Raw genomic sequence first — 14,293 nt, 5'->3', positions numbered from 1 at the left:
TCTCTTCTCTGCTCATTTTACCTGGGCGGTCCTCATTAGGTCCGTACTTTATTGTCTCGATGGTATAATGGCTCTCAGATTTATATATCCTGCTCAGGCCTCTCTCCTGAACTCCACACCCATTTATCCATTTGGCTGTGGGATATCTCCGCTTGAATTCCTCATAAGCATTTCAAATTTATTAAGACAAAAATGAAATTCTTGATTTTCTTCCTAAATGTATTCCCAGCTCATCTTTCAGGCCTATCTCAGTAGTCAGTAAGTGGTGCTATAGTCTATGCGATTTATTAAGCCAACACCTACAAAGCATCCCTCACTCCTTTTATGTTACCACCAACTAGTCCATTAATGTAGTCTTACCTCCAAACTGTATTTTGTGACAGTCCTTTCTTTCTCTGTCTTTACCTGGTCCAAAAACCTAAACGCACACACACATACACGTGTGTGCACCCTATGACCCATTTATTTTCTGTCACGTTTACACGGAATCATTACGTGTTTTATCCTTACCAGGTTCAACAGTTGGAGAAAGGGTCACCTGGAAAGCTGAAAGTTGTGGCTAAATCCACCGAAGGGCCAGAAACTATTGAAGGAGTATATAATACAGTAAGTTTTTATTTTATAAGCATTAAGTGGGTGAACACGCTCATAAATTAGCACAGGTGAAGTGTATGGGAAAATTCTACCAGTTTAACTTTTTTTTCTTTTGGTTCTCTCTCAGACTATAATAAGCACAGCAGGTAGTTGAGCTGTTGACATTTGGTAGTTTTCACTGTACATGAAAAATACCCTAAGAAAACATATAAGTAGGTGTAATTATGCATAGAACAAAATCTGGAAGCAGGTATACCTGACTTACTTCTGGGGCATTAGATATCTTCTACATTTGGGCATTTGAATAGTTTCAATAAAAATTCAATATATATCTCATCACTTCTCGGCCTTTTGGCTAAGGTCAAGTGTAAAAATTGAATATATCTTACAATCAGAAACAGCAATAAAGATCTTGTTGTTTTGAAAAACAAACAATATAAAATCTGCAAACAGTGTGAATAGTCCATGGACTATATTGGGTGGCAACAGTTCTAATTTAAACTGATGATATTTGGATGTCAACATTTCTTTTACATACTATAGTTTAGAGTTTTAACCTAAATGATACGTTTATGTTTTATATACTCATATAGTCATGATTATTTTGAGCTAAAAATGTAAACAATATGGGGAGAATCAACAAAGTCAAAAAATGAATAAGAAAATAAACAAATCAACCCCAGTTAAGATTTCTGTTAGAGTTGCATTAGATATATAAATCAATCTAATTTTTTTGCAATATTCAGTCCTCTGATCCATGAATATATCTGCTTTTTTTTAAATTAAAAAACACTTTTAATGTTTATTTTTGAGAGAGACAGAGAGAGAGAAAGCGAGCAAAAGCAGGGGAGGGGCCGAGATAGAGGGAGACACAGAATCTGAAGCGGGCTCCAGACTCCTAGCTGTCAGCACAGAGCCCGACACGAGGCTCTAACTCAGGAACTGTGAAATCATGACCTGAGCCAAAGTCGGACGTTTAACCGACTGAGCCACCTAGACGCCCCTAAATCTGCTCTTTGCCTTTTTATTTCTTTTTTTGCATAAGTGCCCTAGCAAGGACCTCCAAGAAATGCCAAGTGGCATTCTTGTCTTGTTCTCAGTATTGAAAGTTTTCAGTGTTTCATCATTAAAGACTAATGTTTTCTGCAGGATTTTGTTAGATATTATTAATTAAGTGAAAGAACTTCTTTTTCTTGTTTGCCAAGGGTTGTTTGGTTATTTCTTTTTTGTTTTTTAAAAATCATGAGTGGATGTTTGATTGTACCACTTTCTTTTGTAGCTATGGATCAAAACTTTTTTTCTTTAATCTGTTTATGTGTTGAATTACATCAGTTTTCTAAGATTCAGTCAAGTCTGTATTCCTGGTATAAACCCAGCTTGGTAATGGTTCTTTTTGTATATTGTTAGATTTGGTTATTTAGAATTTTTACATTTATATTCATGAATCATATTGGCTTATACTTTTCCTTTCATATGTTGAGCTTTTCAGATTTGGGTAGCAAGGTTGTTCTGGCTCATGAAAACAGTTTGGAGTGTATTACCTCTTTCTCTATTCTCTGGAAGCATGTTTATAACATGAGAATTGGTTCTTCGTCTGATAGAATTCACTGATGCAACCATCTGGGCCTAGAATTTTCTGTAAAAAATTTTTTTAATGTTTATTTATTTTTGAGAAAGAGACAGAGCGTGAATTGGGGAAAGGCAGAGAGAGGGAGACACAGAATCCGAAGCAGGCTCCAGGCTCTGAGCTGTCAGCACAGAGCCCGATATGGTGCTCGAACTCATGAACTGTGAGATCATGACCTGAGCCGAAGTTGGGCGCTTAACCAACTGAGCCACCTAGGTACCCCTAAGGCCTAGAATTTTCTATACATATATATATATTTGACCAGTGATTCCATTTCTTTAACAGTCATACAGCTTTTACGGCCTTCTATTTTTTAAAAAAAATTTTAAATTTTATTGATTTATTTATTTTTAAAATTTACATCCAAATTAGTTAGCATATAGTGCAACAATGATTTCAGGAGTAGATTCCTTTGTGTTCCTTACCAATTTAGCCCATCCGCCCTCTGACACCCCCTCCTGTAACCCTCTGTTTATTCTCCATATTTATGAGTCTCTCATGTTTTGTCCTGCTCCCTGTTTTTATATTATTTTTGTTTCCCTTCCTTTATGTTCATCTGTTTTGTCTCTTAAAGTCCTCATCTGAGTGAAGTCATATGATATTTGTCTTTCTCTGACTGACTAATTTCACTTAGCATAATACCCTCCAGTTGCGTCCATGTAGTTGCAAGTGGCAAAATTTCATTCTTTTTGATTGCTGAGTAATACTTCATTATATATATATACCACATCTTCTTTATCCATTCATCCATCGATGGACATTTGGGCTCTTTCCATACTTTGGCTATTGTTGATAGTGCTGCTCTAAACATGGGGGTGCATGTGTCCCTTCGAAACAGCACATCTGTATCCCTTGGATAAATACCTAGTAGTGCCATTGCTGGGTCGTAGAGTAGTTCTATTTTTAATTTTTTGAGGAACCTCCATACTGTTTTCCAGAGGGGCTGCACCAGCTTGCATTCCCGCCAACAATGCAAAAGAGATTCTCTTTCTCCACATCTCGCCAACATCTGTTGTTGCCTGAGTTGTTAATGTTAGCTATTCTGACAGGTGTGAGGTGGTATCTCATTGTGGTTTTGATTTGTATTTCCCTGATGATGAGTGAAGTTGAGCATTTTTTCATGTGTTGGCCATCTGGATGTCTTCTTTGGAGAAGTGTCTATTCATGTCTTTTGCTCATTTCTTTACTGGACTACTTGTTTTTTGGGTGTTGAGTTGGATAAGTTCTTCGTAGATTTTGGATACTGACCCTTTATCTGATATGTCATTTGCAAATATGTTCTCCCATTCTGTCGGTGGCCTTCTCGTTTTGCTGATTGTTTCCTTCGCTGTGCAGAAGCTTTTGATTTTGATGAGGTCCCAGTGGTTCATTTTTGCTTTTGTTTCCCTTGCCTTCTGACACTTGTTGAGTAAGAAGTTACTGTGGCCAAGATCGAAGAGATTTTTGCCTGCTTGTTTCTCTAGGATTTTGATGGCTTCCTATCTTATGTTTAGGTCTTTCATTCATTTTGAGTTTAGTTTTGTGTCTGGTGTAAGAAAGTGGTCCAGGTTCATTTTTCTGCATGTTGCTGTCCAGTTTTCCCAGCACTGCTTGTTAAAGAGACTGTCTTTATTCCATTGGATATTCTTTCCTGCTTTGTCAAAGATTAGTTGGCCATACGTTTGTGGGTCCATTTCTGGGTTCTCTATTCTGTTCCGTTGATCTGAGCATCTGTTCTTGTGCCATATTTTTTTCTTTAGTTACTTTAGATTGGTTCTGTTTTTCTAGGAATTAGTTCATTTCCTCTGAGTTATCAAATATATTGGTATAAAGTTATTCAGAGTATCTAAATTTGTAAATTGTTTACTTTGTAATAAGGTGTAATTTACATGTGGTGAAGTGCCCATATCTTAGATGTACAGTTCAGTCAATTTTGACAAATGCACATGTTCGTCTAATCCATACTCATTTGAAGGTCACAGACTATTTGTGTGAGTTTAGAGAGCTCTCCAGTGTCCCTTCCCACTCCTTGACCCAAACAACCCTGTTCTGATTCTGTCACCGTAGACTAGTTTTGCCTAGCCTAGATGTCACAGAAATGGGACTATATGGTATGTACTCCTCGTATTCATCCATGTTGTTGTTTCTTCTCATTGTATGATTATGTGAATATAAAATTACGGGTGTGCCAGTTTGTTCATTTTCCTGTGGATGGACACCTAGGCTGCTTGCAGTTTGGGGTATTGGGGTAAAACTGCGAAGATTTCTTGTGTAAGGTCTTGTGGACGTATATCGTCATATCTCACAGGTAAATACCTACGAGTGTAATTAATCGGCCACAGGATAGTTTCTATGTTTAACTTTTTGAGAAACTGCCAAACAGCTTCTAAATGAATGAATCACTTTATATCTCCACCAGCTATGTGTGTGAGTCTCGGTTGTCTCATGTCCTCAACGTTCGGGCTTATCCGGCTTTTTCGTTTTAGCCATTCTGGTGCGTGTGTGGTGGTGTCTTCTCATGGTTCTAATTTGCGTCTTCCTGGTGACTAATGATGTTGAGCAACTTTTCATATGCCCACGGGCCATTTATATTTTTTCCGTTATGAAGTATCTGCTCGAGTCTTTGGTCCATTTTTTTAAAAAAATTTTTAATGTTTATGTTTGAGAGATAGGGAGACACAATCTGAAGCAGGCTCCAGGCTCTGAGCTGTCAGCACAGAACCTGACGTGGGGCTCAAACCCACAAACTGTGAGATCATGACCTGAGCTGAAGTCGATGCCTAACTGACTGAACCACCCAGGCACCCCAAGTCTTTGGCCCATTTTGTTGTTGTTGTTGTTACTTGAATTTTTATTCTTGAATTGAAGGAGTTTTGTATGTATCTTGGATACACTCAGTTTTCAGGTAGATGTATTATGAATATTTTCTTCCCATCTGTGACTTTCCTATTTATTTTTTTACAGTATCTTTTGATGAGCAGTAGTTTTAAAGTTTTTATGGAGTCCAGTTCATCAGTGTTTTGCTTTATGGTTAATGCCTTCCGTGTGCTCTCAGAAATCCCTAAAGGTCATAAAACGATTCTCCTACATTTTCTTCTTGCAGCTTTGTAGTTTTCTCTTTTATGTTCAAGTCTGTAATACACCTTGAATTTTTGTTTATAGTATGAAGTGGGAATATGGGTTCTTTTTCTTCCATATGGGTTTCCAGTACCATTTGTTGAGAAGACTTCCCTTTTTCCCCTGAGTTGCTCTGGTGCCTTTATTGAAATCATCTGACCATTTAACTGTGGATCTGTTTCTGCACCCTTCATCCCATTGATCATTTGTCTGCTTTCACCACATTGTTTTGAGTATTGAAGCTTTATAACAAATTTTAGAACAGGTAGAGTAAGTCCTCCAGCTTTGTTTAGGTCCTTTACAGTTCTGTATCACTTTTAAAAACAGCTTGTCAATTTCTACCAGAAAAAAATCCTGCTGGGACTTTGATTGGGATTATATTGATTATATAGATCAGTTTGGAATAACTGACCATCTTAACAGTATTGAGTTTTCCAGTGCGTGAACTTCATAGGCCTTTCCATTTATTTATGTACTCTGTAGTTTCTCTTGGCAATATTTTATTATTTTTCTCTAGAGGTCTTTCATGTAGTTTGCTAAATTTATCCCTAAAGATTTCATGTTTTTAAGCTTTTATAAAATGGTATTTAAAATTTTTAAATTCATAGCATTTAGTTGGTAGCATATACAAATGCGAGTGATTTTTGCACATTGGCCTTATTATAGATTCTTGGGCTTAATGTCCACATATAAAGCCAGTTTTGTTCTTCTTTTCAATCTACTTGCTTTTTCTTTTTCTTGCCTTGTTGCACTTGCTAAGTCCTGCAGGACAACATTGAATATAAACTGAGGGTAAATATCTTTATCTTGCTACAAGGTGAAGCATTCAGTCTTTCATCATTGCTAGGATGTAAGCTGTAGATTTTATTTTATTTTTTTACCAATGCCTTCTTTCAGGTCGGGGAAGTTTTCTTTTATTTTTAATCTTCTGAGGATTAAATTAAAATCCTCAAAAGGTGTTAAATTTTGTCAAATTCCTTTCCCATATGTATTGGTTAATGATTAAATTATTTTCTCCATTAATTGGCTAATATGATTAATAACATTGATTTTTGCATGTTGAACCAAATTTTCTTTTGGGGGACAAACTCCACTTGGTCATGATCAATTATCCTTTTTCTATATCGCTGTATTTTATTTGCTGACATTTTTTTTTAGGATTCTGCATCTATGTTCGTGAGTATCAGCTTATAATTTTATTTTAATATCCTTGTTTGATTTCTGTATCAGTCGTTTATGCTGGTCTCATAAAAAGGAGTTAGGAAGTGTTCCCTCTTCTTTTTTTGGGGAAAAGTTTGTATATTTAGTATTATTTTTTACTGAAGTTTTGAGAGACGTTACCAGCGAAGTCATTTGGGTCTTGAGTTAATTTATGGGAAGTTTACAAATGGTGGATCCAGTTTCTCTAATGAGTATAGGGTATGTTTGTCTGCTAGGGTTGCTGTAAGATAACATGGCAAGGGAAATTGAGTTTCTTAACATCTCTGGAGGCTGTGAGTCAGATCAAGGGGTCAGCAGGTTTGGTTTCTTCTGAGGCCTCTCTCCATGGCCTGCAGATGGCACCTTCTCCCTGTGTCCTCAGGTGGTTGCCCCATAGTCTGTGTCTTCTGTCTCCCAATCCCGTGTTTTTATAAGGACACCAGTCATATTGGATTAGGGCCCCCCACCCCAACGGCCTCATTTTGCCTTAATTCTTTAATTGCCCTGTCTTCAAACACATTACATTCTGAGGCACTGGAGGTTAAGATAAAACACGTGAATTTGTGGGGGGCGGGGGCGGGGACATAAGTTAGCACATGACATAGAGTTACTTAGATTTGCATGTGTGTGAGTTGGTTGAACAGTATTTCAAGGAATCTGTTTCATCTAAACTGAGGAAATGATTTTGGCACAGCGTGTTCATAACATTCTACTATCCTTTTAATGTCTGAAAGATCTCTAGTGATGTTCCAAACCTCTCTCATTCCTGATATTGACAATTTGTGGTTTTGATCTGGCTCTAAATATAGGTTTTGTTAGCAATTGGTCGTGACTCTTGTACGAGGAAAATGGGCTTGGATAAGATTGGTGTCAAAATCAACAAGAAGTGAGTACACATGGGATCATTGCACTGTGGCTGCACAAAGCAAACTGTTTCTACAGACCACCTCTTGGAAATTCCCATTTAGTTATTAAGATGCAAAGTGTTAATGCTTTAAGTTTATTTCACAGTAAGTATTGTGCAAGTATTTGTTTACCATTTTATTTATTTTTTTTAATTTACATCCAAGTTAGTTAGCATTTAGTGCCACAATGATTTCAGGAGTAGATTCCTTAATGCCTCTTCCCCATTTAGCCCATCCCCCCTCCCACAACCCCTCCAGTAACCCTGTTTGTTCTCCATATTTAAGAGTCTCTGATGTTTTGTCCTGCTCCCCGTTTTTATATTACTTTTGCTTCCCTTCCCTTATGTTCATCTGTTTTGTATCTTAAAGTCCTCATCTGAGTGAAGTCATATAATATTTGTCTTTCTCTGACTAATTTCACTTAGCATAATACCTTCTAGTTCCATCCACGTAGTTGCAAATGGCAAGATTTAATTCTTTTTGTTTGCCGGGTAATACTCCATTGCATATATATACACCACATCTTTATCCATTCATCCATCGATGGACATTTGGGCTCTTTCCATATTTTGGCTATTGTTGATAGTGTCCAGCTCTTTATTAGTATCAGTTTTTTTCATTAATCAGTAATTCTTTTTTTTTTTTTCAACGTTTTTTTTTAATTTATTTTTGGGACAGAGAGAGACAGAGCATGAACGGGGGAGGGGCAGAGAGAGAGGGAGACACAGAATCGGAAACAGGCTCCAGGCTCCGAGCCATCGGCCCAGAGTCTGACGCGGGGCTCGAACTCACGGACCGCGAGATCGTGACCTGGCTGAAGTCGGACGCTTAACCGACTGCGCCACCCAGGCGCCCCATTAATCAGTAATTCTTTATTGTGTGTCTTAAAGAGCTGATACATTAAACGGTGATCTTAAAAAATAAATTGTGGAAATGTATTCATCCACTGTTTGATTTAGAGTGAATTTTTATGTCGTTGGTCAAGCAAGGAGAAAAACTTCAAAGCTCTAAGTGGGACTTGGGGGAAATCTGGAGATATCCTTGGCATCTAGAAAATGAGCGTGGTTTCACCAACCCAAAAGGTGGCTTTTTTGGAGCTGCAGAAACTCTTATGATTTTAGCCATTGGTGTTATAGACATTGATGCCTGAGGTACATCACTTCCTGGAGGCAGGTCTTTATACTACGTGTTTAGTCATTTTCTCTTGGAAGAGTTAGTGGTAGTCATGCAGCAGTACGGAGTGAGCCATACTGTATTTTGTTTCCTTCCCAAAATCTGCAAGGACTGGCAAAATACCAGTAAACGATGTGGAACAGACCAATGTGCCCTACGTGTATGCTGTTGGGGATATTCTGGAGGGTAAACTTGAGCTCACACCCGTTGCCATACAGGCAGGCAAGCTGCTGGCTCGAAGACTTTTTGGGGGCTCTTTGGAAAAGGTGAGTTTCCTGCTGTCTTTTTTGAGATGATATCTAAATCAAAATTGCAATTAAAAGAATCAACACTTGTGTGCTTGTTTTGCAAGTAAAGGGTTCCTCACAGATAAATTAGTATTTACTAATGATTTTCAACAAATATTGTTTGAGTGCCTGCCGTGTGCAAGATGGCAAGATGTGCAAGATGCTGGGTGATATACGAAGGATTGGCATGGATCCAGTGCCAAAGGGCTTCCCAGGCGGGTGGGGGATTATGAGTAAGGTAAGACAAGGGGCAGTTAGTTGTTACTGATTGGACTGATAAAGGTGTCCCAGGTGGATGGCTGCTGGCCCTGACTTCAGTGCCTGCTGGTGTGTGAACCTGGTCAGGTTGTTTCAAGTCTCTGTGCCTCAGTTTCGCCTCTGCCAAGTGTGACGGAGATGATTCCTACCATGTCCTGCACCTTTCATTGCGTTCGATCAAAGATGTGGTACTGGCTTTGCAGGATGAGTAATTAAAAACTGAGGAGGGGCGCCTGGGTGGCTCAGTCGGTTAAGCGGCCGACTTCGGCTCAGGTCATGATCTCGCGGTCCGTGAGTTCGAGCCCCGCGTCGGGCTCTGTGCTGACCGCTCGGAGCCTGGAGCCTGTTTCAGATTCTGTGTCTCCCTCTCTCTCTGCCCCTCCCCCGTTCGTGCTCTGTCTCTCTCTGTCTCAAAAATAAATAAACATTGAAAAAAAATTAAAAAAAAAAATAAATAAATAAATAAAAATAAAAATAAAAATAAAAACTGAGGAAGCGCAGGACTGTTCTGGTAAGTAGATAATGTAGAGGCAAGCACAGAGCTCAGCAGGGCTTGGTTTGCTCCAGGACTGTGAGCAGTCTGTTAGAGTTCCCAACTGGAGACGTCGTGCCCCACTCCATGAGAGCACTCTGGACATGTGCAAGTGTTGGCGGAGGAAGGGCATGGGTGGGGGTGAGGAATGCTAAATGTTCTGTTCCACACGAGGAACTGTCCCTTCCACAATACCTACAGCATTCCAGGAGTGCCTGGGTGGCTCGGTTAAGCATCTGACTTCGGCTCAGGTCATGATCTCGCGGTCTGTGAGTTTGAGTCCCGCATCGGGCTCTGTGCTGACAGCTTGGAGCCTGGAGGCTGCTTCAGATTCTTTGTCTCTCTCTGCCCCTCCCCCGCTCACCCTCTAGCTCTCTCTCAAAAATAAACATTGAAAAAATTTATAAAAAAAAAAAATCTCGTGCCACAGTAATGAATTGGAAAGGCCTCTATGCGGTGGGGACTGTTGAGACCTTTATTCCCTCTATCTTTTTGTTTAGAAAGATGTTAAACCACAGGAAGAATAGTAACAATCACCCATATTACCCTTTCTTCCAGATCCCCCCATTATTAATATTTTGCCATCTTGGCTCTCTCTTCTTCTCTGAATATGTATGTGTACATGCGTGTACTTTGTTTTTCCAGAGCTTTTTGAGGTAAGTGGCAGGCATCAGTGACCTTTGGCACCTGTATACTTCAACACACATCTTCTGAGAACAAGGATATTTACTTCCATAACCACAGTTCTCTTATTCTATCTGAGAAATTCAACAAAAATGAAACACTGTTCAGATTTCCTCAGATGTCCATCACATGTGTGCATGTGCACGTGTTTGCTTACCGTGGCATACTCAACTCTTCTGACTCTTAAAGCTCTTTTAGACTGGCGTCGTCCCCCTGCCTTTAATTGTCTGCTTGTTTTGTTTTTCATGACTTTGATTCTTGATGAATTCAGACTGCTTTCCTTGTAGTGTCTCTATTCTGAATTTCTCTGATGGTTTTGCATGATTCAGTTCAGGTGAAGCGTTCTGAGCACACATGCTTTGTAAAGGATGCTGCGTTCTGCTTTTTTATCGCGCCAGATGCCTCGTGAGGTCACGAATGAAGACCTTGAACATATACATGGAGGCATTGCTAGGATGTGGGTCTGCAGGTGGGGCCTGGGATGCTGAACATACATTGTCACAATGCAGTTAGCATTTCGGGGTGTATAGAGGCAGAGTAGTTGCCTAATGCTCCGAGAAGTCAATCCAGGTGGCTTTGAGGAGCAGTGTGGTTAGGGTATGAAGAAAAAGTGAGCATTAAGGTACAGGACCAAAAGGAAGGCTACAGGCAAGGCAAGACGAAGTCCAATTCAGTTGGAGGAGATGGTCTAAGATGTGGGAAAAGTGTTTCAGATGAAAGGAAGGAACATTGAGGCATTTCTTCTTCATTATCCTTAATTGTTAGGACACCAGAGACAAAAAGCATCCATTGAGAATAAGCCTCCCCCGTAAGCCGTGGGACACGGGGTCAGTTGCTGGTCAATACAGCCGGCCCTTGGACATCAAGGGTTTGAACTCTGTGGGTCCACTTACAGTGGAGTCTTTTCAGTAAACACAGGACAGTGCTATAGATGTATTTTCTTTTCCTTATGATTTTCTCAATAACATTTTCTTTTCTCTAGCTTACCGTATTGCGAGAATGCAATATCCGATACGTATAACGTAATAACGTGTATTAGTCGACTGTTTGTGTTATTGGTAAGGCTTCCCAGTCAACAGTAGGCTATTCGTAGCTAACTTTTTCGGGGCGGGGTGGGATCAAAAGCCATAGATGGGTTTTTGACTGCACGGAGGTTCAGCACCCCAACCTCCACATTATTCACGGTGCAACTGCAAATGAATCAATGAATATCTGAGGGCCTGAGAGAAGTCCGGAAAGACGAAGGCAGTCCCTGTGGTTATGTGATTTTTCTCTAGCCGTGTGGAAGAAAAGAAAAATCCTGGGCTTACCCATGATTTGTAGGTTAGCAAAACTGAAGTGGTATTAGAGCACATAACTCAAAGATTCTAGGCCCACGTATACTGTCCACCTCACCGATAGAGGGATACCTGGTGGCGTGTTGATTGGTTTTTGTCTTGGGTAATGAGAAATAGAGACTCACTCACATGACGCAAACTGAGGGGGTTTCTTACAAGGATCCTGTAAATTAGTAAGTTGCAATGCACAGTGACTCTGAATAAGCGGCATTCTGGGACCAGGCTGCACTGTTTGGAGCTAGAACTGGGTCTGGGGTCACGGCTGCTCTGGGGGTGCTCTGCTTCACAGGGTGCTCTTCCATTAGCCTAACTTGGCTACGGCTCCACGGCCACCAGGGGATTCTTTCTTTGCTTCGAGCTCAACTTCCTGCAAAAGAAAGAATTTGATTAACGTAGCTTATCTTTTTCTACATAGGTTTCTGGCCAGCTTATGCCTTGGCTTTCTTTGTCACCCTTGACCTAATCACCAACAACCTGTTGGCAAGGTTGGGGGGCCACATAGTGCTATGGGCAGTGTCACCCCTTGAGGGGCTATGGATGGACGGGCCTAGAGACCTCTATCTCTGGTTGTACCCTCTATCGTTTCTGTGCTGCTACACCCTTTCTCTCCACGCAAGGTTTTTATGACACTTCCGCCAGTGTGTTCCCGTTCTCCTCCAGCTGTCACAAAGACACCCTCTTCCAGGCAGAGATGCCACCTGCACTCACACTCACTTTCCCACAGGCAGGTGCACAGAGCTGCTGGGAGATGCGTGTAGGGCTCAGGGTCTGCAGTCTCCCTGTGATGTCCACTCACACCCTGCCTTAGTCTCATAAGGGGTCTCTGGGGGCTCTGCCAGAACCACAGGACCTATGAGATCCCGGTCCCCACGTTATCCCCCCCACTGTACATACACCATCTCCCCTTGAAGGGTCCAGGGCAGTCACCCCCTCCAACACTGTCGAACTGCTTCTTTGTAGTTACGTGAACGGCCAAGGGTGGTCTCAGCTCCCACCGAGATAGTGTGATTCTCGGTTGCCTGGTAAAGGTATTCTGGGGGAGCGGGGTCTGGAATCCCGGGGATGGAAAGAAGACATTTTAGAGAGTCTCTGGAGGCACTCCACCCCTACTGCTCTGTTCCAGAAACGGAAGTCGGGTGTGGGCTCTGGGAGAGCTGGTCTCTGCCCTGGAGTTGGGCTCGCCCCATCCTTTTGGGTAACTTCGAATGCGCCGACGCAGTGATAGGGTAAAATGAGTCACATTGAACCGGACTTCCTTGTTCTCCTTCTGTAGATGTATGTAATGTAGATGTTTGCTGTGAAAAGTGTCCCAAAATAAGCAGATGTAATTTGTTTATCTTTCAGTGTGATTACATTAATGTTCCGACTACAGTGTTTACTCCTTTGGAATACGGCTGCTGTGGATTATCTGAAGAGAAAGCTATTGAAGTGTATAAAAAAGAGAATCTTGAAGTAAGATTGTGTTTTAATTTACTGCTTACTTTTTTAGAAGTTCTCTTTCTGTCAACTGACTTTGCTGTCGCTTTTTGTTTTGCACATTACCGTAACGGTTGTATTGTAGGAAATCATATTCCTGTTTTAGGAAAATTAGGAATTCAGTAATTTAACTCTCCTTGTCTAGCTAATAATAATAGCTGGGGAAAGGGAGACATACAACGTATGCATTAGGACTTAGGGTCACAAGTGACAAACGTCTATTGGAGTAAGCTTATACGAGGAAGCACAAGTTACTATAAAACTTTTAGGAATGCGGGAGGGGATCAAGGCCTCAGGAAGAGCTAAGAACCAGGAACTGCAACTCACGTGCATGCGGTTCATTCTTTTGCTTTTTGCACACGGACTGTATTTGCCCCTGGTATGCACATAGCAGCCAAAACATGGCCTTTCTTCGACAGACGAGTTTATCCCATAGTGCTGGTCTTAGGAGGAATCGACTGACTCACTGTTTCTCAGTCTCAGTTCCAAATTATGGGAGATGACATCTGATGGGTCCAAATTGGGTCAACCGTGCACCCATTTCCATTCCACATGGCGGTAGCCAGGCTCGTGTCACATCCACACGGCTCTGGGAGCCTGCATTGTTTATGGCCTCCGGTGGGCGGGGGGTGGGGGAGGAGTAGGGGGGGTGGGAGGTGGGACAGTTCCCAGGGTTGTCAGCCTGTTGTGGGCTGTGGGCTGTCAGATTCCCAAAAAGATGTCCTCCATACACGTTTATTTCCACCTCCCTGTCGCCCCTGCCCCATCCAATCATAACAAGCTTCTAAGTAAATATTTTCTTACGTTGTATTTTGATGAACAGGTTGAATGGGTTTTTTTCGGCACACCCTTCCAACATAGGGGGGATAGGGAGGAGTAAAAAGAGCAGGAAGATGATTAGTACTTGATGTTTTCAGCAAAAGAGAATTGAAATATCGTTCTTCTCCCTTGAAGGCACCTCAGTTACTGGGAATTCCTTTAAGTGACAGCACTAGTTAAGTGGCCTTATATACATTTCTCGTATACATGATTAAAACTTTATCATGTTGGGGCCCCTGGGTGGCTCAGTCGGTTAAGCGTCTGACTCAGCTCAAGTCTTGATCTCAGGGTCATGAGTTCAGGCC

At 41.1% G+C, this 14,293-nt stretch overlaps 1 protein-coding gene across 1 annotated transcript in view; it reads left to right on the top strand.

Moving 5' to 3' along the window:
- The window catches only part of TXNRD3 (thioredoxin reductase 3), a 54,432-nt gene that overhangs the window by 19,819 nt on the left and 20,320 nt on the right, over positions 1–14,293 (top strand). Inside the window, exons 10-13 of the mRNA XM_058725765.1 lie at positions 514–606; positions 7,327–7,403; positions 8,705–8,861; positions 13,038–13,145. Coding sequence (XP_058581748.1) covers positions 514–606; positions 7,327–7,403; positions 8,705–8,861; positions 13,038–13,145 — 435 coding nt within the window. The remainder of the gene's footprint in view (positions 1–513; positions 607–7,326; positions 7,404–8,704; positions 8,862–13,037; positions 13,146–14,293) is intronic.

The sequence above is a fragment of the Neofelis nebulosa genome, chromosome 4 (assembly GCF_028018385.1).
Source record: "Neofelis nebulosa isolate mNeoNeb1 chromosome 4, mNeoNeb1.pri, whole genome shotgun sequence".
NCBI classification, from domain to species: domain Eukaryota; kingdom Metazoa; phylum Chordata; class Mammalia; order Carnivora; family Felidae; genus Neofelis; species Neofelis nebulosa.
This window is presented reverse-complemented; position numbering and strand designations above follow the sequence as displayed.